Here is a 25,455-nt window from a genome sequence, read left to right on the forward strand (position 1 = left end):
AGGATGTTTTACTCATTGCCTTTGTGCCTGTGCATCTGCTTGAGTGTTAGTGGCAAGAGTGCAATAGAAACAGCTTCACATTCACAGCTGCATTAAGAGATACTGGGTATTTTGGTTCAGTATTTGGAAAGGACATCCTGATATATATGTATTAGGTCAGTGGTCAGCAAACTCATTAGTCAACAGAGCCAAATATCAACAGTACAACGAATGAAATTTGAGAGCCAAATTTTTTAAACTTAAACTTCTTTGAACGCCACTTCTTCAAAATAGACTCGCCCAGGCCATGGTATTTTGTGGAAGAGCCACACTCAAGTTGCCAAAGAGCCGCATGTGGTTCGTGAGCCGCAGTTTGCTGACCACGGTATTAGGTTATGGCCGTGGTCGGCAAACTACGGCTCGTGAGCCACATGCAGCTCTTTGGCCCCTTGAGTGTGGCTCTTCCACAAAATACCAAGGCCTGGGCGAGTCTATTTTGAAGAAGTGGCGTTCGAAGACGTTTAAGTTTAAAAAATTTGGCTCTCAAAAGAAATTTCAATCGTTGTACTGTTGATATTTGGCTCTGTTGACTAAGGAGTTTGCCAACCACTGGGTTATGGTACTGAGGTTAAAGCTCCACCCCTAGTAACTTTTACCAGACACATCAAAAAACCAAAACACAAAAATACCAGGGGTCATTTATTAGCAAGGGCACTACAAAAATATTTTCTTTCTCCTACAGCGTTAGGAATTACTGTATTTTATTGGATCTAACATTTTCTTACTTACAAATGACATATAGGATAAATAAAACTTACAAGTGATATGGTGGTTTTTAAAAAAAAATGATTTTAGAGAGAGAGAAAGGGAGAGGAGGAGAGAGAAAAATTTATGTGAGTGGAACACTGATCAGCTGCCTCCTGCATGCCCCCTACTGGAGATCTAGCCAGAAACCTGGGCATGTGCCCTGACCTGGAATCGAACCACCAACCTTTCGGTGCATGGGATGACACCTAACCAACTGAGCCACATCAGGCAGGGCTGCACGTAATGTTTTTGTTTAAAAATTCTCAGCCCTGACTGGTTTGGCTTAGAGGCTAGAGAATATCAACCTGTGGACCGATGTGTCCTGATTTTGATTCCCAGCCAAGGGCACATACCTTGGTTACAGGTTCGGTTCCTCCCTGGCCCTTCTTGGGGCACATGTGGGAGGCAACCTATTGATGTCAATGTTTCTCTCTCTTGCTCTCTCCCCCTCCTCTCCCTCCTGACCACTCTCTCTAAAAAAAAATCAATGGAAAAAAATATCCTCGGGTGAGGATTAAAGAAAAGAAAATCTAACTTCATTGTTCTGTTGGAAGGAAAATCCTGCCCAAAGAGAGGGTTACCAAATACAGATCCCTTTCTTCTCCTTTTACCTGTTTATGAGGACCCCTGAGTATGTGTGCCTTAGCGCCTTCACAAGCCGTCCTCATTGCTTCCAGTGATGGTGTGCCCAAGAGATCCGTGATCAAATCCAACTACAAGGAAACATGAAATACATGGGTAGTAAGCTCATGAAAACAACTTTTTATTAGTGACTAGAGGCCCGGTGCACGAAATTCGTGCATGGAGGGGGGTTGTCCCTCAGCCCAGCCTGTACCCTCTCCAACATGGGACCCCTCGAGGAATGTCCGACTGCCCGTTTAGGCCCGATCCCGGTGGGCAGTCGGATCCCTAAACGGGCAGTCAGACATCCCTCTCACAATCCAGGACTGCTGGCTCCCAACTGCTTGCCTGCCTGCCTTCCTGATTGCCCCTAACCGCTTCTGCCTGCCAGCCTGATCACTCCCTAACCACTCTGCTGCCAGCCTGTTTGCCCCCAACTTCCCTCCTCTGCCGGCCTGGTCACCCCTAACTGCCCTCTCCTGCAGGGTTGATCACCTCCAACTGCCCTCCCTTGCAGGCCGGGTGCCTCCCAACTGCCCTCTCCTGCTGGCCATCTTGTGGTGGCCATCTTGTGTCCACATGGGGGCAGGATCTTTGACCACATGGGGGCAGCTATATTGTGTGTTGCAGTGATGATCAATCTGCATATTACTCTTTTACTAGATAGGATAGAGGCCTGGTACAGGGGTAGGGGCCAGCTGGTTTGCCCTGAAGGGCGTCCCGGATCAGGTGGGGGTTCCCTTGGGGTGTGGGGCGGCCTGAGCGAGGGGCCTGTGGTGGTTTGCAGGCTGGCCACGCCCCCTGGCAACCCAAGCAGAGGCCCTGGTATCTGGAATTTATTTTCCTTCTACAATTGAAACTTTGTAGCCTGGAGCGGAGCCAAGCCTGGGGCTCCCTCCAAGGAGGCCGACAGCCATTTGTGTTGGGGTTATAATTGAAACTTTGTTGCCTTAAGCGGGTGAGCCTGGCCAGGGTGTGCAGAAAGCTTTGCTTCCCCTGTTGCCGGCGGCAACCCTGGCCTGCTCTCTCAAGCTCCATCCTGCCGCCATTTGTTTGAATTTGTTTACCTTCTATAATTGAAACTTTGTAGCTTGAGTGGAGGCTTAGGCCTGGCCAGGGCAGGCGGAAAGCTTGACTTCCTCTGTTACCTAGGAAACATTGCTCTCTGTGGCTGTAGCCATCTTGGTTTGGGTTAATTTGCATACTCACTCTGATTGGATGGTGAGCGTGGTTTGTTGGTGTGTCGAAGGCATGGTCAATTTGCATATTTGTCTATTATTAGATAGGATGAGGACGAAATTTGGCAAACATAGCCTTCTGCGGCTGTAGTCATTTAGGAGTCTGCTTCTACCCCTGGTCTTGATACCACAGCAGCTATGATCCTTGCACAGATGAACTGCTCTTTGGCTGATGGCTAATGACTATTATTTTCAAAGGTTAATGAATAGATTCTGATGCTTCACATGGACTCAGGCTCATCAAGGAGCTAATCCACAGATCAGGCAGCTGAGATTTAGTAAATACTTAGAACATTCACACCTGAAATTAAAGCTAAGCCATCAATGTTTGAGCCAGCTATGCACCCCTTTATATTCTCATTATGCTAGAAATCTCTTACACCGACAGGAAACTGTGGTACTTAGAATCTAACTATGACGTCGAATAAGGCCTCATTTAGTTAACTGGGCACAATAAAAGAGACCAATAAAAACGGTCTTCTCACAAACAAGCCTTTGTATGTACCAAAGCACCTTCACAATTTTCTGTAGTGCTACAACTGTTTTAATCTCACAGCCTAATTAGCAATAACATTTCATTCGAATTCCTTCAAAATGGAAAATTCTTCCCTAGAGAATACTTCTTTTCCTGGTGCCGGAGTTGCCAAATATAAAGCACCATTTCCTTCTGCACTTACCTGACCTGTGGGGTACCATCAGTATCACTGTCCTCCAGGATAACGGAGGTATCTACGTACACAAGTAAAGATCTCTATGCAAAGCTTTTTGGGAAAAGTATGTTGGTGGTACTTTTGGACCTCTGACAACTACCCTTAAAGGCAGAAGGAAATGACTGGCTCGTGAAAACAAATGGATCCATTCAGGAAATTGTCTAAAGTGGGTCAGATCCATGGATGAGAAACATTTTTATGAAGTCTGCTGGTATTACAAAACCTAGGCTATTTATTTCTCAAAAAATGCAAAGAAAATGCTACAGAAAATAACTACTTCCATTTAGAAATTAGACTCTTTTCCCCACTTTAGACCTTGATATTTTACTCAAAAATACAATGATGACAGATAGATGCGAGTTCTCCTTCAGTGGCTATGTCACACTGGCAAACTCAAGACCTATGTATTTCTCTAGAAAATGAGATAATCTGCATCCCATCCCAGTTGCTTCAAACTTTCCTTTAAATATTCTTTTCAGAAGCAGCCCATGACCTGGCAAGATCCTTGTTTATCATATTACTTAAGCTTTTCTGTATGGCAGCTCCTCATGTCCAAATATAATGCTAGTCTTTCAGAGAAGTCTATTAAACTCTACTTTCCAAAAATATTGAATGGATACTGTCAATAGTACCCAACATTAAATTATATGTAAGTTTTTTGTTGCTAGGATCAATTTTTAAGATGTAAACCTTAAAAAATTGACTTTGAATATGTAGCAGAGAAATAAATTTAAATGTTAATCATAGCATATGTAGTTTCTAATGTATCAGTTAACAACTCTTTGTAGAAAGAGAATTAAAAAAAAAGATTCCATTTTTGGTCAAGGAGATGAATTATTTATAAAGATACACAGTAGTCAGGGTGATCAATCAAATTTTAACACACCCTTGCTCAAAACCTTCACATCGTTTCCCATCACACTTTGCACAGAATAAAAATCCAAAGCCTCATCAGGTTGTCACGGCCAGGCTCCTTCTCTCTCTGACCTCAGCTCCTACGTGCTCTTCCTGGAGCATGCCCCCGACATGCCACACCTGCTCCTGCCTCAGAAGCTTTATTATGCTGGTGTCCCTTTTCCTGGAACACTCTTTCACAGGACCGTGCTCTCCCATTTCACTTGGGTCACTCCTCAATGTTATTCCCTCAGAGAATTCTTTAGTGCTGCTCTGCTCCATCGGCATTTTCTATCTCAACCTGGTTTAATTTTTCTTTTTTTGGGGTCAATCCTCACCTGAGGATATTTTTCCATTGATCTTTTAGAGAGAGTGTAGGAGAGAGGGAAAGACAGAGAGAAACATGGATGTGAGAGAAACACATTGATTGGTTGCCTCCTGCACACACCCCGACCAGGGCCAGGGCCGAGGAGGAGCCTGCAACCAAGGTATGTGGCCTTGACCAGAATCGAACCTGGGACCCTTTGGTCCGCCAGCCAATGCTCTATCCACTGAGCCAAACTGGCTAGGGCTGGTTTAATTTTTCTTCATAGAATTTATCATTACTTGGGATTATTTATTTATATACTTATTTAATTTCTGTATCATGTGAAAGTTTCACAAAGGCAGGAACTAACTTTGTCTTATTTACTGCTACATTCCTAGCATCCTGGCATACCACCACCATTATATTTCTTGAGTGCTTACTATATGCCAGGCCTTATCTTCAGCTTTACTATTTCATTTAATCTGTGTAACAATCCTCAGAACAGTTTAACTTGGCCAAGATTTAATAGATAGTTAGGTGACAGAGCTAAGATCTGAACCCACCAATTTGATTCCACAGCCTAAGCTCATCATTGTTACATTATTCTCAAACAAATAATACTGTTAAAATTTATGAATAAAAAATAATTAGAAATTATCCCAAGAAAATATGTGTAGTAATGAGTTAGCTATAAAGGCAGACAATGAAAGCATTAGGGTGCCCCAAAGCTACATTTTAGTCAGCTCCTGATGTTCTCTGCCATATAGAAATATTTTAGCCCAATAATAAAGGTTAGAAATGTGTCTAAATGTTTAGATTTAAAGAAATCAGCACTCAAAATTTATGTTCTAAGCATAAAGTGTAAGTACATTAAGCCACCAAAAACATTCTCAAGTCAGACCTAGTCAGCCAAAAGAACAGAGGCCCTCTGACAACTGAAGATTACACCTGTGCAAATTGTTACCGCAGCTGCTGCTATGCACCAGTGCATGTAATAACGCGAACCCTCCCTCTAATAGGCCCGTAAGTTATAAAATGAGTCTCTCTGTAATCTGCAACTTCGTAACTTTCTGAATTGTAAGTGAACCTGAATTTTCTAAAAGCAATTTAGACAGTACAACGAATAAGCCCAAGACATATATGCAAGATAGTTTTTCCTTTAAGTCTGTTAATAGAATTGGAAGTTTCTAAAGCCTAAAGTGATATCATACTTGCTGAATGGGACTCTGTGCCTGAAACAGTATTCTTCGTCCTAGTAGTTCTGCAAAGATACATCCGACAGACCAGATGTCAATAGCATTGCTGTAATGACGGCTGCCCATCAGGATTTCCGGAGCCCGATAATACTGAGTAACAACTTCCTGAGTCATATGACGAGATTCATCTAATTCTTCCACTCTGGCCAATCCAAAATCACAAATCTAAACAGAAAAGATTTTCAAAACATTGTCAAACAGACAAATGGTAAAGTGAAACAAAACAACAAAAAGCCCAAATCTTGATAGATCTTTGAACTTTGAAAAGTTTTCAATGATATAGGTAGAGAATATTTGAGTCAATATATAATTTGACCTTATTTGGAAAAGAGGGAAGAAAATTCTCAAACTTCCATATTTTTATATAAAATGATGTCTCTTAAAAATAGGCTTCTCACCTTTAATGTTTTCAATTGATAACAACCAAAAAAACAAACAAACAACAAAAACAAAAAAACAGCTGAGTGTGTTTTTCTAGTTTAATATAGAAGCTAAGTTATCTATTTTCAAGGCTGGCTTATCGAGGAAGATATTATTAAAAAAAAGTATAACCTGAAGACTTCCTGAGCTATGTTCACTATCTTTATGGAATATATGTAGTAAAATTTCTTTAAAGCTATAGGTTTCAAATTGAATCTTGCTAAATATAGTTTGCAGGAGGTATTTCAGGAGTTCCATAACCACTGTACTTAAACTTCACGTGTATCTATTTAAAAGACTAATTCACACTCAAATGTGTGAAAATGTAATAATGTAGTAAACTGTATAATACCAGTACTACTAGATTCATTCGTTTCTTCATGCCATAAATATTTAATTGAGTGCCTGTATGTTTTAGGCAGTATCCTAGAACCTGGAGACATAACAGTAAATGAGAAAGACTGGTTAATAAATATGCAGACCTAAAAATAAATCTTTTTTTGGTTTTTCTTTTTAACTAAAAAGTATGCTGAGATTGCAAGGTGAGCTGTTAGTAAACAGTTGCAATGCCAGCAACTTCTGCTTACTTTTAGAAATTAAGATTTTCTTGATACCAGGCAACCAAAATAAACAATGGGAGCATTGAGGATAAGAGAGTAATGGCCATCTTAAGTTCTAGTGTTCTCACTGATTAACTTTATGAGTCAATATTTTAAATGACAAAATAACACTTTTTGTCTGTTTTCTACGTTGAGGTCCTTGCAAATGATGTTATTTGAAAAAGTAAAATACCACTACTTCAAAGGAAACAAATTTTACACCTAATTTTTGGCAATCCTCTCTTTCTGTCTTCAATTTATTATGTCTGGTCCCATCAAATGAATTCATGTTTGTGTATGGGGATATTCAAATACTACCAAAGGCTAGTGTTCAATAACACATAATTTTAAAAACTCTATTACTTGGCCATGAATTTTTAGCATATTTTAAAAAACAAAACAAAAGCAAAGGAAAGAACATACTCCACTGTCCTATATCTTTCTTGTACTTATATTTAAAAAACAAACAAACACCCCACCACCCACCCAACAAGAAGTGTTTTCTGTTATAAAGCAAGTCCTTTGTTAAAAACATCAGACTGGAGCCCTAGCCAGTGTGGCTCAGTTGGTTGGGCGTTTTCCTGTGCACTGAGAGGTGGCCAGTTCGATTCCTGGTCAGGGCACATGTCCGGGTTTCAGGCTTGCTCCCCGCTGGGGAGCGTGTGAGAGACAGATGATTGGTGTTTCGTTCTCACATTAATGTTTATCATCCTCTCTCTCCCTCTCTCTAAAAAAATCAGTAAGAATATTTTAAAACAAAACAAAACATCAGCCTGATATGGAGTCATTTTTGGCAATTTATCTGGAATACAAGCTACACCCAAAGTAAAAAGTTTATATGATCAGATAACCAAAAAGATATTTGAGATTTCCAGCAAAATTATCCATTTTGTGCTTAACAGGAAACAAAATAATTCATAATGAGAAGATACTAATTTAATTTAAAATAAATGTTTTATCATGCCCTGGCCAGTGTGACTCATTTGGCTGGGCATGGTCCTGTACCCCGAAAGGTTGCAGGTTCAATGCCTGGTCAGAGCACATGCCCAGGTTTCAGGCTCTATTCCCAGTAGAGGGCATGCAAGAGGCAGCCAATCAATGTTTCGCTCTTTAACATGTTTCACTCTCACATCTTTTTCTCTCTTTTCTTCCTCTCCCTTCCTCTCTCTCTAAAAAATCAATTAAAAAATTGTTTAAAAAAGAAAAGAAATATTTTACCATAATATTTCGATGAATTTGTACATTTGAGGAGAGCCTGCATTCTACTATGGCTTTTAAAAGTAGGCCACTGAGACAAGTCAAGGGAGCAGAGAAACATTTCAATTTGTGTTGTTTATTCATAAATGACATTTTCCTTTAGTTACTTATTCATGTAGCCAGAGGTTACAGCACCATAACACACAATTTGGAAAATGGACCTCAAGCGGTTAATGGCATCAAGCATGACAGACTCAACACAAAATGCTTTGTGAAATTCTCCCAACAGAAACTGAAATAAAAAACTGGCTAAGTTGTCATAAAACTGATTTGGTCTGAATAGAACAAAGAATTCCTGACTATAAGGTTTTAAATTATACATACTTTTAGTTTTTTGAATGTGGATAGGTAGCAGGGGAATGAACCCAATGACCTATGATGGAATATTTACTTCAAGGAATTTTGGGGATAATTTATTTCTTTGTGGAAACAAAAGACTAAACTACAACTTTAGCTGTTTTCAGATAAAATATGAAAAATAGGCTTTTAGCTTTCTAGGGTCAAAACAGGAACAAAGTTCTTGAAACTGTACAAAGAGAAAATTTTTATTCAAAAGCAGCATAACACGCCAGCTTTTAAAGAAAACTGGCCTACAGTGGAAAGACAGTACTTAAAATTAAAAGTGAAATTCATTTATATATTTGGTTTTAACATTTAGTTTATCTACAAACAAGCTAAGCAATAATGATAGCCTGGATTACTTTTATTTTTAACTTGGGAATCTGTACCTCTTAATACCCTTCACCTTTTTCACCTGTCTCCCCCCTGTTGATTAAAGTAGAAAACACTTAAAAAAATTTTTTTCATATATATCAGTTAAAATGTTAAGATTTTACATTTATTGTAGGTGAAGCACCAAAAATACTGTCGATACTCATAAGTGGAATTTTAATTTTCTCACACAGAGATGACACAGCTCCAGGAAGGCCCTTATCTGTAATTCCTATGATGGGAAAAAATATGGTGGATCTCTCGCTTTTTAGGAGTTCTGCTAATATATATCTCTATTAGTGATGGGGAAATGCACATATGTGGGTTTTGCTATTTGTGAGTCACTCTAACAAAAGACAATGGGGAGGGGGTGGTACTAGAGGAAAAGTAAAACTGAAATTAACTTATGAAAATTTGGGGCTAACTATAATTAATCCCATAAGCAATTCTCCTTCAGAAGAGAATACTGTATATGTATTTATAGATAAACACTTGACCCTTCTAGCTTAGTATTTTCACTTTTATTTTTTTTAATTTTTATTTTTTTAATATATATATTTTATTGATTTTTTACAGAGAGGAAGGGAGAGGGAGAGGGAGTTAGAAACAATGATGAGAGAGAAACATCCATCAGCTGCCTCCTGCACACCCCCACCTGGGGATGTGCCCACAACCCAGGTACATGCCCTTGACCGGAATCGAACCCGGGACCCCTCAGTCCGCAGGCCGATGCTCTATCCACTGAGCCACACCGGCCAGGGCAGTATTTTCACTTTTAAACGTTTCCACTTTCCTACTTTGCTACCTCTAACAGCATATAAAAATGTTAGCTGTGTAAAAACACAGTCTTCTTAAAAAAGTCATACTTCATTTTCATATAAATAGAACTTTACTGGTCTTTCAATATTTCCTCCGATATATACTTCCTTTAATAATGGAATAATCTGAAAAGAAATCACCTTCTCTATTATTGTTTTTTAGTTCCACAGTAATTCCAATTTCATGTTTTCCAAAACATATGCAAAATATCATGAAGAAACCATGAGGCAATACTACAAATTAGTTACTATGGCCATGACTAGTGATATCACTAGAGAAAACTGGGTTCTTTAATTTTTGGTTAAGTGATGAAAATAAAAATAAGGATTTCTTTTCAGAAAAACGTGTTTTTCTTAAATCTGCCTTGACATTCTGATTTTTTTCTCAGATATTTAAATAAACGGAAAAGCTACCTTTAGAACACAGTTGCTGTTCACAAGGAGATTCCCTGGCTTAATGTCTCGATGTAAAATGCCAGCTGAATGGAGATATTTCAAACCTGAAATAACAAGCAGATTTAAGTACAGATATTTAATTCCTTTTACTCAACCACTGATGTGGGGAAAACCATAGAAACAGAGAATACAGGATTTTAAATGGTTCCCTAACTAACTGCATAGTGATCATGATTAAAAAGCTTGACTTAGTCTTAGCTCAAAAAAATATAATTTCGCTACAGTAAAATAAAATGTCATAAAAGGTTTACATAATCTAGAGATAATACCTACAATTCAAAAGATTATTTAGGTTTGCGTATAGATAAGCTTTTCTGGCCCAAATGCTGACCAATATCCTTAAGTTACTCGTAAGTGTGGCTACTGGAGCTCTGCTATTGATGACCCCCAACCTGTGATTCCGAGCATGCTCCAACAAAATACTTCCCATCAGCCAACAGGGAGTCTTTCCCAGGACAGATACTCACTGATGCAACCAAATTTAGAAACTTGCCCAGGTTTGTTGGTAGTATTTTCTACCCCTGAGAATCCAGAGGGTAATAAACTACACTTTAAAAGACAGGGAGCTTTAGCACTGCCAGATAAAGGTCATAGCTTTAAGGCTTGTCTTTTGAATAAAATACAGCAAATCACATTTTTTTACAAGTATAAAAAAGATGCAGTATCTCCCCTCTCCCCCCACTGCTGAATAGCAACACACAACTATAGAAGGTGGGCTTTCTAGTTTTAATATTGTGCATATGTTTTAATCTTTTTGGCTGATGCTTTTCAATCTTATAAAGAATGTCTTAATTCTATGAATCTTGGCAGTGGGAGGTGGGGGAGTATTTTTTAGGTCAGAAAGCTGTTTCAGCTTTAAACAATTCTCAATTTGTAATAGCAAAAATTCTGAAGCACACACCTGATGGCCAGAGAAAACTCTAACACTATCAGCCCAAATTGCTTCTCTATCAAGTCCTTGCTCTTTAATAAGCCAGAATGGAGAATTATTTAGTTGGCTGTTTCTATCAGTCTCCTCCATGCTTTCACTTTAATAATCATTTTGTTTTCCTAGAGTTGGACTCAGCCAACACTCTAATCAGGACCACCTAAAACTGGCTTGAAGAAAGGATGACATCCATAGAGATCACATAGTGACTTTTCAATTTACTAGTAGTCATCTCGTACTAAACCACTGCTGCTTAACAAACAAACCTGCTTATTCACTTGTATAGATTGACCTACTCAACTGCCTAATAAATTAGACAGGGCACTCTATTCCATCACTAAAAATAAGAACCATTTGGCTATCCTTAAAAGCCTCTTATTTAATATCAAGTATAGAGATTATTAACTAGACCTTGGTCAAAAGAAAAAGTCTTTAGGAAAAAAGAAAACCTTGGAAGGTCAGATTAAAGTTCAAATGAAAAGTAAAACATTTCATTTACACAGTGACACTATCTTTTTCTTCATAAAGAAAATCTTACCTCGCAAAATCTGATAAAGAAAAACTTTGACATGATCTGAGCTGAGTGGTTGAGGAGACACGATAATTTTATGTAGGTCACTCTGCATCAATTCTGTGACAACATATCTTGAGGCATTAAGTTAAGGAGAGTTCAGAGAATTCAGCCTCCAATGCCCTCAGAGTGGGCTCCAGGTCAAAAGAACTTCTATTTTTAAGGCTAGTAAAAGCTTAGGAAAAGAAAGCTTCTAGACAGCATAATAGAGGTAAGAACCCAGCCCTCAGAAGACATTGCAAAATTTTAAGAATTTAGTTTAAAAGTTAGCAGAACAACCAAGTGATTTCCCTATAATCATCATTATAAAAGAGAAAAATAAGGGTAAACATTTTAAATGACAGCCAGGCCAGTAAGAGTGTGAAGACCAGACTTAGAATTTATTTCAAATGCGAGAGTTGGTGGTCGCACCCTAGGCCGCCATGTCACCAATGGGAAAGATGATGACCTACTTATCAACTGTTATTTTTTAGTACTCGTAAAAATGTGTAAAATGGTTATTTCAAATTGAAGTTGTCATGTAATCTTAACAAATTAATTCTCTTATTTAACTTTTTTATATGTCTTCCTTATTAAATTTTAATCTTCCCATGCTTTATATTCTGTTATATTCTCAAGGTTTTGCTCAATGAAGACACAGATGATCCAAGGTGGGGGCCTGTGAAGCAATGGAGATGTGGAATTCAGAGCTCTTGCAAAGGTAAGGTCTTTTGGTATATCTAGAATAGAACAGATTCATGTCTTAGCCTGCCTGCAGTCGAGAACTCACTTTGAGTTTTATGATTTAAGTAAAATCATGCATCAGTTATTGATGGGGATACATTGTAAGAAAGGCATCATTAAGCGATTTTGTCATTGTGTAAGCATCACAGAGTGTACTTACACAAACCTAGATAGTATAGCTTCCTACATACCTAGACTATATGGTATATCCTACTGCTCCTAGGCTACAAACATTTACAGCATGTACCGAACACTGTTGGCAACTGTCACACAATGGTAAGTATTTGTGTATTTAAACAGAGAAAGGGTACAGTAAAAATATGGTATAAAAGATAAAAAAATGGTACACCTGCATAGGACATTACCATGCATGGAGCCTGCAGGACTGGAAGTTGCTCTGGGAGAGTCGTGGACACTAAGGCTATACTAAATTTACCAAAAAACATTTTTCTTTCTTCAATAATAAATTAACCATAGCTTACTATAACTTTTCTACTTTATAAACTTAAATTTTTAAAGCTTTTCACCTCTATTGTAACAACACTTATCTTAAAACACAAACACATGGTACAACTGCACCAAAATATTTTCCTTTATATGCTCAGACTAGAGGCCCAGTGCACATTCATACACTGGGGGTGGAGGGTCCCTCAGCCTGGCTTGTGCCCTCTCGCAGTCCGGGACCCCTCGCTCCACACCACCCACCTGCTTGCTGCTCCTTAGTGCTGCCGCGGAGGTGGGAGAGGTGCCCGCCACTGCTGCTGTGCTCACCAGCCGTGAGCCTGGATTCTGGCTGAGCGGTGCTCCCCCTGTGGGAGCACACTGACCACCAGGGGTCAGCTCCTGTGTTGAGCATCTGCCCCCTGGTGATCAGTGTGGGTCAACCGGTTGTTCCACAACCGGTTGTTCCACCGTTCGGTGGATTTGCATATTAGGGTTTTATTATATAGGATAAGCTTTTCTATTACAAATTTTTAAATTTTTTTTTAAAAACAAAGACACAAACACACATTAGCCTAGGCCTATATTGATCAGGATAACTGATGTCACTATTTTCCACTTCCACACTGTATCCCATTGAAAAGTCTTCAGAGGCAGTAACATACATGAAGTTGTCATCTCCTCTGATAACATTGTTTTCTAAAATACCTTCTGAAGGACCTGCCTGAGGCTCTTCTTGAGGAAGTGTCCTTCTGTTCAGAACTATGTCCATGGTGGTTTGCTTGATTGCTTTTTTCCATCATAGATTTGCTTATAAGCTGTATTCGTTCTGGAAAGTAATCTTCCTCCTCAATCATTTATCTAGAATTTTCAAAAAGTCTTCACCTGTCTTCACATCAGCATTTGCAGACGCACCAATCACTTTCACATGATGTAATGAATAACAATTCTTTGATCATTTAAACCACCCAGAATTAGCAGTAAATTCAACACTGTAGTAGAGTTCAGCCTTTTCTTTCAACACCGCAAACTTTTTGCTTTGGCCATGATTGTTACGGGGCTTGTAAGGATATGCTTCTGTGTTTGGTCATCAATGTAGGTCATTAGAAGTTTCTCCATGTTTGATATAGGCTCTTCTCAACTTTTTGTTAGTCTTGATACCTTCAATGAAGCAGATCCTTCAACAGCTTCCATCACTTTGTTCTTCAAGATCATACCTATGGTGGAATGGGGCATGCTTGACTGACCAATAACCATCCTGATTTTCCACCTTTGTAGTCCTGAATCACTTTTAATTTCATTTCCAGGTCAATCACTCAACATAGTCTGTTACTAGCAACATTAGCAGTAGAATTTGTATGTTTAGGGGCCATGATGAATAAGACAATACAAGATTAAATCAAGCACAAGAGAAAATGGTGCAATCAAAAGACATGGTAAACATGAGATGTATGAGGTTGCTGGCATAATACGGCCAACTTTTCAAAATTATTTTTTTGTAAGTGGAAAGAATACACTCTAAAACAATGATAAAAATATAGTAAAAACATAAACCAGTAACACAACTGTTTATTATCAAGTATTATGTACTATAAATAATTGCATATGCTATACTTTTATATGACTGGCAGTGCAGTAGGTTGGTCTACACCACAAACACATGAGTAATGTGTCGCACTAAGACATTATGATGGCTATGTCATCACTTGGCAATAGTTTTTCAGCTCCATTGTAGTCTTAAGGGACCACCGTCATATATGTGGTACATTATTGACTGAAACATGTTATGTGGTACATGACTGTTTAACAGAAAATTCTGTTGGTCCTTTGAAAATCTAGCCACAGAATTTGACCACTTTTTACCATGATCACTGTTACCACACTGGCCCATGACCCCTAGATTTCTAAAATATAACAGCCAGATACATTTTTTTACTGTTACATTTTTATTTTGTCTATAAATTAAGTCACTTTATTATTTAGAAAATATAATTTTTATGATTTTTACACTCTTAGGTAAGATTTTTTTATCTTAGATTTTATTAACCAGATTCTTTTCTTTTTTTTAAAGAATCAAATTTTCCCCTTTATTGATTTATATTTTTAATCCTCATCTGAGGATATTTTTCCATTGATTTTTAGAGAGAGTAGGAGAGAGAGAACTATGGATGTGAGAGAAACACATCGATTGGTTGCCTTCTGCACGGGCCTAGGCCCAGGTCAGGGAAGAGTCTGCAACCGAGGTACACGCCCTTGACCGGAATCGAACCCGGCACACTGGTCCGCAGGCCAATGCTCTATCCATTGAGCCAAACCGGCCAGGGTAACCAGATTCTTTTCAAAGAAATACATTCTATTTCATAATGAAGGTGAGGAAAGGGGATTTAGCATGCAGAATTTCATTATAGTTCAGTACAGAATGTTAGGATCATCCTATACACATTAGCTAATTTATAATATTACTAGAGGCCCGATGCATGAAATTCGTGAAAGGGGCTCGGCCCCTGTCACCATGGCTTCATCTGGTCTAATTAGCATATTATGCTTTTATTATTATAGATCAGCAGCGTTAGATTTAATTTTTCTTAATAGTTTAAAACTTTTTCTTATAAAAATTTTCAAACACACATAAGATTTGAAAGAATTAAACATACCCATCACCTAGATTCTGCACTTACTATTTTGCCATATTTGTTTTAGCTCACATTTATCCATGGCTCCTTCCCTTCAGTAATTCATCTTATTTTTGTATGCATTTCACAGAGCAATCTTTTAGAATGAAAGTCAGATTATGTCACTCTTCTGCAAAAGCTTCCCATTTCATTTAGAGTCCAAGTCAAAGTCCTAAAAATGTCCTTACAGGGCCATAAATGATCTGGCCTTCTGACCTTCTCGCCTATCACTTTTTTCCTTGCTCTTCTCTACACATGCTAGACAACCTCTGACCTTGGGCTTTTGCTCTAGCTGTTCCCTTTGCCTGTCTGTGCTTCCCCAGACATCTACTAGGCTAACTATTTCACCCTGTTTGTGTTTTTGCTTGAATCTTATCTTTCGAGTGAGGCCTACCTTGATCACTCTAATACTTCTTGTCCAACTGCCACCCTTCACACAGCTCTGCTCTCCCCCCCCCCCCCCCCCCCCCCGCTTTAGCACTTACCTACGTAAGTTACTTACTTTGTTTATTGTTTGTCTGCCCAACCCTGCTAAAATCCTAAATAGAGTATGAAGCACTGTGGGATGTCAGTCATGTCTGCTGGGTTAATTGACAAAAAATTGACAATTATTTTTTGTCAATTTTAACCCACGCAAGGGCTTTTGTCTGTTTCATTCATAACAATCCTAAACTCTCAGAAACAATGCCTGCATAAAATAAGTCCCTATAAACATCTGTTGAGTGAATGCACTATTGAGCACCTACTAGGTTCTAGCCACTCTACTAAGATTTAAACTTATTACTTTACAGAGGCTTGCAACCAATCCTGAATTTAGGCCTACCTGCATCTCTACTTTCTGAGATACCGGATGTTTCCAATTTCTGAGCTGTTCTGATATTCTATAGCAAGAACCAACCTGTTGTTGGGTTCTCACTACTGCTGGCATAGGCTTCTGCCTCTTGCAATTTTTAATCCTTTACTGACATTTTATGGGCCCTGCAGGAAGGACTGGCAGTAAGAATTCGTGTTTTATCAACTGTGTTTTCACGTTAAAAACTGATTACATGCTTATTGGCCACATGTGTATGAGAGAAAAAAAAGGAAAAGAGTGTGTGTGTGTGTGTGAGAGAGACAGAGAGAGAGAGAGAGAGAGAGAGAGAGAGAGAAAGAGGGAATTTTCTACTGGGGTGATAATTTTTATTTGTAAGAGTGCTTTACAAATTAAGGATATTAACCCTGCAGTGAAAAAAATTTCCTACTAGAATTTTAATCATATGGTAGTGTCAGGAAAAAAACTTCTATTTGTACCATTAAGCCTTAATCAGAAGTACCAATATTCTTGAGTTGGTTCCAGGAATCTCAAGGGACAAAGACAAAGAAACATTACGCAAGGAAAAAACAAAGCAACAAAACAAAACCAGAAACACTTCACAACTGCCATCACCGTATTGTGTTGTCACTTGAGGTTTTATTCAGGGGAAAAAAAATCCTAAATAGAGTAGAATATGAAGCACTGTGGGATGTCAGTCATGTCTGGTGGGTTAATTGATAATTTCTTGTTCCTGCCAGGATTGAAAAGTTCTTGCATTGAAGTGAAGAGCAGATTCTATTCTATTCTGTCTCCCATATCCACAAAACTGGCAGCCAACTTATGATGCCAGAATCTTTACTGTCAGTAGACACATTTGGTATGCATGCAAGCAGCAGAGACAAAACTCCTTAATTTTCAAGTTATCAGGTTGAATTCATAGTGCTGGTACTGGAAAAATCTTGTTTTGATTTATAAAAGAAACAAACTGATACAAGAACCAAAAACAGAGAATAAGTATAAAATAATGTGATATGCTTTCTTCTGACTATATTCTCAAAGAAAGGGGAAAAAGAAAACATTGTCTGGTTGGCATGGTCCTGTTCTAACCAGATATTTTAAAAATACTCATTAAAAAAAAAAACCAACTTACATTTTATTCGCTATTTTTTACAAAACATTACTTCCAGATCAGGGTGTTGCTGACCTACTGGATTTGAATGGACAATATGGGACCATTTTGACCAACAAAAATATGGTTCAACCTAACACAAAGTATTACCAGATATCAAAAAATTGAAAAGCGAAGTGTTCAAAATATAGAGCATGATAAGTCAATTCTTCTACATTAAGACCACATACCTATGTGCTTAATTTCTCTCACAAAATAACTTAATTTTATTTCCCAAAATATAAACCAGCAGGTATTCCCTCTGCTAAACACAAATGACTAGATCACCATGTCTCTGTGCTCAGGATCAGTGAACTTAAAACCTTTCATTCAACTTCCTGTTATAATATTTAAGAAAGGAGAGTTTAAGAGTGCTACTTTCATATCTCTGCTTTTTGAGATGACAGACTGGGTTAGAAAAGAATGGGGGTCAGTTAATAAACTCTTATTTTAACCAGAAAGTCTATGGCAAAACCACAAAGAGCCCCTGCCTATCTTTACCATTTTTTAAATAATTGTCTTTTTTAAATTTGTATTTTTATTAATTTCAGAGAGCAAGGGAAAGGAAGAGATAGAAACATCAATGATGAGAATCATTGATTGGCTGCCTCCTGCACGCCCCCTACTGGGGATTGAGCCCACAACCAGGGCATGTGCCCTGACTGGGAATTGAACCGTGACCTCCTGGTTTGTAGGTTGACGCTCAACCTCTGAGCCATACAGGCCAGGCTACCCTTACCATTTGGTTTACCTTTGTGCAGATATGCTTTTCCCTCCACTAGTATCTTTTAAATAGAACAGTCTGAAGTATTTTAAATGTGTAATTTTTACAAACTGATTAAAATAGCCATTCAGCAGAAATTATGTTTTGACAAGCTTTAGTTGGAAATATATTTTTCACTCCTCAAGTAAACCAGTTTTTTCTTCATAGAAAACAAGTCAACAACCAGGCTGACCTTTTACAAATTTATTTCTCTGGAAAATACAATTCCTGAATGTGAAGACTTAACAATGTAGGTGCAGAAATTTAAAGCCACACATATCACTTTATAATAAGGTTTCTGCTTTGCTCTAGCAGAAATCCTCTGAAGTCTCAATCCCCAGCATAATGTCTCCCAGATGTCTCAACTAGTTGCCATGCCAACAAAAGCAGCTTAAATTAAATGAGGGCCTGAAAAGGCACCTGCATCACTCCAGGTCTGTTGCACATTAAATAAAGCCCTCTTGACAGGGACTCAGAGGTGCCATTAACTTGAACAGCAGCTATCTGATTATTGTTTCTGAGTAATTTAATGAGGGTCTCCAAACAAGAGGAAAAACAGGGTGCTCTTTCTCTCTTCCTGTCCTTCTAAATAGGACAGCCTCTCCGGCAGCTGGTGCACCGGCTGGGTCAATGACTTTGCCATGGCCTTTTAAGTTACCATTGGGCAAAGAAAAAACATAGGACCCAAGTTAGGCTTTCAGGAGAATATTAACAAATTAACCATTTTTCCCTATTAAAAATCATCATTAAAAAATGACCATAAAAAACACACTGTGCATGGTATGCCAACCTCAGAGCGATTTAATAGCCCTACTATAATAATTTGCTGCTGATTGCAGCAATTAGTTAAGTAGCTCCATGAAATATGGATTTCAAAATGTACTAATTTGCTTCAGGAAAGTGAATGCAAATGAATGATACAAATGAACAATTATACTAGTAATGTATGGGTGAGAGCATGGCAGCTCTGATACCTCAGGTGCCTAAGAAAAAGTGTTCCTGTGTTGTTTTATAGTTAATTTTTCTGGGTAATACCGACATTTTAGAAGCTTCTTTATAAGAGGGTAGAAAATAGTCCTTTTTCTGCTTTCTCAAATATTATTAATTACTAGGGAATATCACTTAATAAAAAAACACAAACTTAGGGTAGAGTTGGGTGATTTACCCAAGGTCACATTCCCAGTCTGTAAAAAGCCAGGACTGCCTGGCCAGTGTGGCTCACTGGTTGAGCATCGACCTATGAACCAGGAGGTCACAGTTGGATTCCCAGTCAGGGCACATGCCTGGGTTTCGGGCTGGGTCCCCAGTGGGGGGCGTGCAGGAGGCAGCTGATCAATAATTTTCTCTCATCACTGATGGCTCTCTCTCTCCCTTCCTCTCTGAAATTAAAAACAAATTCAAATAAATAAATACATAAATAAATAAATAAAAGCCAGGACTACCTTAGGTTTCCTGACTGCTAGTCTAGTTATTTCCTATAGAAGCTGGCCTACTAGTCCCATTTTTTTTTTTAAACCAAATAACATAACAGTATGGAGATTACTTTGAAATGAAGAGAAGCTGAATTACTTTTAATTATGTACTATGAGAAGAAAAGGAAAAAGGAAGCTAACTTTTTGTTGAAGCTACTATGTGACTAATCCTCACATAATACCTAATTTGTAACTCTCCACTGTTGGGAGAGGTTAAGCTGCTGACACAGATCTTGGATTCAAACCTAGGTTGTAAAGATTCTGAGGTCTGACCCTTTCCATGAAATTTTGCCTCACTTACTATTAAAAGAGAAAATGAAATTCATGAGGCTGACATTACCTTCATGTTACAAAAACCAGGTTTCAAGGAAAAGAATCAGAAGTTCAGTATTTCATTACATGAGGCAGCTTTCAGCATTTCTCCTTTGTCATGTGTTTTCAAATGGGAAGTCACTCTGTTCATTCTTCAACAAATACTCTGAATAGCAGACACTGTTCTAGGCACTGGAAATGCAGTGGTATACAAGAGCATCACTGCACGCACTGAGTTTATAGCCTAACAAGGGAGATGAACAATTAAACAAGCAATTACAATACAGCCATTCAAAGACTACAACAATGTGCCCTGGCCAGTTAGCTCAGTTGGTTAGAGCATCGTCCCAATACAACAGGTTTCGGGTTTGAACCCCAGTCAGGGCACATATAAGAATCAAGCAATCAAGGAATAAATAAGTGGAACAACAAATTGATGTTTTGTTCTCTCTCTCAAAGCAATAAAAAAAAAATTAAAAAAAAAAGATTACAATGTTATGGTTGTTAATCTCATACAGCCCCTTAGGTATTGCTTTGGAATTGAGTATGTCAGACTTGCCATCAGAAATAAAATTTAAAAAGAAGCACAACCAAGACATGTTACTTTAAAGAGACAAATCTCTAAGTTATTAGAATTGCTAACTTCCAGTAAATAGATTTAACCCTTTAGTAAAACATCTTGAGAAACAATGATTTCTTCAATTCCTACTGAATTTCTAAATTATATGTATGTTCTAATGAGCAATTTACTTATATCTATAAAAACACATACATACTTAATTTGGTTTTCTAAAATGGTTCACCTTAAATTAAAAACAACACCACGATAAATAATAAAAAAAGCAATTAACATTTACTGAGATCTCACTATGTGCTAGGCCCTTTCCAAGCATTTTATATAAATTATCTTAACGAATTCTCCGAAGTGGCAGGTTATTTGAAAGAATTAATTGTTCTCATTTTGAGTTTTATTTATTTATTTAATCCTCACCTGAGGACATTTTCCCCACTGATTTTCAGAGAATGTAGAAGGGAGAGAGAGAGAGAGAGAAGAGAGAGAGAGAGAGAGAGAGAGAGAGAGAGAGAGAGAGAGAGAGAGACATTGATTGGTTGCCTCCTACATCCATCCTGACCAGGAATCAAACCTTTCCGTGCAGAGGATGACATCCAACCAAGTGAGCCACACTGGCCAGGGCTAGATCACCTCATTACCTCATTTAACCCTCATAACAATTTGGGACTATTCCCATGTAACAGATCTAGTCTGGGGGTGAAGGAACGTCAGTATGAAAGCCCAATTAATACTTCTTTTGCCATCAACTAAAAAATAATACAAAGATTAAGAAAAGTTTTTCTACCTCACACTCACTTTACCTACCTGTCTCTTTCCACCTCCTAAGCATTTACTTCCTTTAAGTCTTATTCCTTTTACCCTTTAGTCAAATTACAAAGCTAAAATAAATTCAATAAACATTTTCCTGTATATATGCTTACTTGAACTAGGTTCATATTCTCTTTTTTAATGGATGAGAACTTTAAAAATTAGTGTGTGTGTGTGTGTGTGTGTATATATATATATATATATATATATATATATATATATATATATCTATCAGGGACCCCCTCAGCTAACTTTTTGTGTGGGGTATAGCGTTGGGCTAGTAGCTCTTGACATGAAAAACAAAAACAAAAGAAAGTCTTAACTAGAGATTGCTGAGAATATAGGACAAGCCTTTCGTGGGATGTCTACATTGAAAATATGAATCTGGGAATCATTATATATGGTAAGAAATAGCAATTTCTACTTTCTACTAAGGGAAATCTGCCACAGATGGAGTATTAACCTTTCGCACTCAGATGTCGAGTGCGACTCGACACGGTTAGCATTAGAATAAAGGAATCGAGAAAAAAGCAAACGAGTGCAAAGGGTTAATTTTGCTTTTGATTATAATCTTTTTCTTTGCACAAAGTTTTTCTCTTTTATTAAAATTTTTTTCTATTTCTTTCCTTCTTTTATTTTGAGAATCTGGATATTAAAATTATGGAAGCACATCACCATTAATGAGTTATAAATCCAACCCCGATGACATTACATTCTTTAAAATAAGGCACAACAATATTCACTGTAAAATAATGCTCACCATAGTTGGTGCATAATGCCCAAATACAATATGCAGGACACCCTGCTAGACTCGTACAAAGGTCGCTGAGGAAGAAAATGTGTTCACGGAGGACAGCGTTTGAAACAGGAAAAAGCAAAAATAAGGACTCTTCTGAGGAGAGATGAGGTGGAATATATTAGATAGACCAGAAAGGCAGAGAACCCAGAGGGGTGTTTAGTGTAACTGTACAGTTTTGTACAATTTTCTTTGATGCAAAAAAGAATTATGGGCTAGAAATGCAGGCAGGAAACGAACCTAGAGCCCGGCAGCAAACTACAACTTAATGGTAAGCTTCCCCTGACCTTTTTCTCCAATTTAAACAAATCTGTACTGTGATCAATATCTGTTCAGCCCACCTCTATGATGATGCATCTATTTTAGGAAGTAATCTAAGAATCATGATCATCAGCCTCTGCCGCAAAGCCTGACTAATCCAGCTGTCAAAGGTAATTCTGCACAAAAGCTACACCATCACCAGAGAAACAAACGCTGACACCAAATTCCGACCTTCAATTATGAGTAAGATGATTGAGTCCTTTTCTGTTTTTAGAAAGTCATGATTACTCAAGCAGTCTCAGAGGCTGTAGGACTGGTGCCAACTGCATCTTTGTTAACTCATCATCATTAGCATCAATAAATACTGACTGGGCACCAAGTGGATGTAGAGAGCATGCTAACTCAATGACAACACAGGAAAAAGATGGATGAATGCAAGGCAACTTTCAAAAGGTTAGAAAAGACTGAGATTGATATGTAAGACTCAAATACAGAAAACAAGCAAAAGATTTCAATGTACATGGCCATAGAAGCTTGAAAGAAAAATAGCTGGTATTTACTGAGTTTTCTGTTAGGCAATCCAGCTTTAAGTGTGTTTAGCTTCATCTACTACTAACTACTCTAAGAAGTAAATCCTATTATGATTGCCACTATGCAAACTAGTGAAGAGGTTTAGAAAAGCGAAGGAACCAGCCAAAGATCACAGCTAGTATTCTGCAGAAATGGCTGCAGAGCCCAGGCTCTGTTCTTAACCTGTGCTCTGTCTTTCAAAAGATTAATTAAACCTCAGAAAAAGGTAAATGAAATAATTCTACTTCAGAAGAGAGAAGGCCAGGAAGCCGATTTTTACAATGAGGAGTTACATGGATTTAGGCAGTGAAAGGCAGGGGAGTGTAGGTTTTGGAATCACACACAAGGTTAGAATCTTGACTCTGCCACTTACTAGCTTGATAACATTAGCAAGTTAATGCCAGGGTTTAGATGATATATGTGAATCACATACAAATGCCACGCATATGGTGAACAGGGCTTCCATGGTAGCTGCTATCATCATTGTTATGGGAGGGAGGAAGGGTACTGAGTTTATGACACATCAAAATGCTAGGCACTGTGCCAAATGTCCTACATACATTAATTCATTTATTCCTTGCAACAGTTCTTTGAGGAAAAATATTATCACTATCACTGAGGAGACTAAGGCTCAGGGAAGAGTATCAAATAACTTTTTCAAGGTAAAAATACTAGTTTGGGGTTGGCGAGAGGGGATTCACAGTTGAACTCAGGACTGCCCGATATCCAAGTCCATGCCTTACACAAACTACTCTTTAAAAAAAAAAAAAAAAATATATATATATATTTTGAAACTGACTATTATTATTTCTTCCCAACACTTCCCCCTTCCTCCCAGGAAAAAGCTAAAATAATATAAGTAAAAAGAAACACAAAACAGGTAACTAATTTAAAAAGCTCATTTAAGTTCCTGATCTTAAAGGGAATGATCAGACAATCTCAAAAGGATATCACTTGTGAAGAGGACAATTTTATTCACTTACTAATGGGATCTCATGTGGTTTATTGGCACCAAACAACAGTATGTCCATGGTAGTCACATTCCTTCACGAGGACAAAGAAACCTTTTTTTAGATGAATGCAAGTTTTCTACAGTGCATATTATTTTTGAGAGACCTAGGGTTGGTCTTGGACAGACTGGAAACTCAAGGGAGCAATTAAAAGTGCTATCTCTGTGGGATCTCTGTAAACCTCCACATTGGGGTCCCCTGGTTTTGGTAAAGGGCTGCTAGTGATCTTAAGTCTTGAGCCCAGGGTGGTAAAAATTAGCTATCAGATTGATATTCCATAACTGATTCATATTTTATATTTTCAAAACAACAAAAATACACATATGCAAAACAAAACTTTGCTTGGCTCATGTATGACATACTTCCTTTGGAAAAATGCCACTTTGACCCAATCCCATTTTCTACCATCTTTCGAACTCTTAATTGATGTAACAATGATAGGAAAAGACTATCAATTAAACACATAATTATTAAACCCATCACCAACTGTATAATTCAGTGTTCTTAATATTTAATAATGACATTCATACAGTATTCAGAGAACAAACTGACATAATAAGTACTGCATAAATAAATTGTACTCTCGCTAAAATACAGGTTTGTGCTAGTGCGCTGTAGGTCTATTAAGTTCCCTGAAGTACTGCTCTCAAATAAATTGAGTTGGTAGCAGGAGACTCAGCTGGTCTATGAAGTGGCTAAAAGCCCCACTGTTTCCACATATCCTCCAATTAAGGCAGGTCTAATATATTTAGTAGCTTCTGAAACTTCTGGGTCTCCACGTAACACATGCTTCCTGGTGTCTACCAACCTCAAAAAATAAAGTCAGAACAGTGGGATATAACAAAAAGATCAAATAAATACTCCTACGAGTGTTCTTAAACTCTCACACCTGAATTAACTATGTCAAGAGGCTAATAATCGGAAGGTTAACCAGAAGGTTAAGCAGTTCAGGAGAATGATAATGGGTTATGAGTCTTTTCAGCAGCTCAAATCAGGTGAGGCTTTGTTGTTATTCAATATTACCCTCTAATAATTGGGAGGTCTGACAGCATTTCATTCCCACCAGCTGGGAAGTTTTAGAAATATATTTATTTTCAATGGAGAGGTGAAAAGATTAGATTCAAGCTTTAGAATTTTTTGGCCTCACCTGGAGCACAGGTGTTTCAAAGAGCTGGTGTGAATAAGTTGCTCCAGCTATGTATAGTGACTCTCTTCAAAGCACAGTGAAAAAAATGCCAACTGTGAGTTGGACTTAAAACAACCTCAGGATTTGCTAATACACTAAACCCTAAGTAATCTTTATGCAACCAGGAAGGGACCACTACTAGGGGACGTGACTGCTACTATGGGGCTTGAAAGGGGAGGGGTTCTTGGGATGGCAGGCTGAAGGAGGAAATTATGTACATCCTTTTAATAAGTAAGGTTCAGCTCTAGTTGGTTTGGCTCAGTGGATAGAGTGTCGGCCTGAGGACTGAGGGGGTCCCAAGTTCGATTCTGGTCAAGGGCATGTACCTTGGTTGC

The 25,455-nt window shown here is 38.1% G+C and overlaps 1 protein-coding gene across 3 annotated transcripts in view; it reads right to left on the reverse strand.

Moving 5' to 3' along the window:
- Window positions 1–25,455, reverse strand: part of NLK (nemo like kinase) — a 139,816-nt gene that overhangs the window by 19,034 nt on the left and 95,327 nt on the right. For all 3 annotated transcript variants that reach the window (XM_054709546.1, XM_054709544.1, XM_054709545.1), the window contains exons 4-7: window positions 11,540–11,646; window positions 10,032–10,117; window positions 5,768–5,977; window positions 1,398–1,499 (exon numbers count right to left, since the gene is read on the reverse strand). In XM_054709546.1, the coding sequence (XP_054565521.1) occupies window positions 1,398–1,499; window positions 5,768–5,977; window positions 10,032–10,117; window positions 11,540–11,646 (505 nt within the window). The remainder of the gene's footprint in view (window positions 1–1,397; window positions 1,500–5,767; window positions 5,978–10,031; window positions 10,118–11,539; window positions 11,647–25,455) is intronic.

This window comes from Eptesicus fuscus, chromosome 20 (genome assembly GCF_027574615.1).
Source record: "Eptesicus fuscus isolate TK198812 chromosome 20, DD_ASM_mEF_20220401, whole genome shotgun sequence".
NCBI classification, from domain to species: Eukaryota; Metazoa; Chordata; class Mammalia; order Chiroptera; family Vespertilionidae; genus Eptesicus; species Eptesicus fuscus.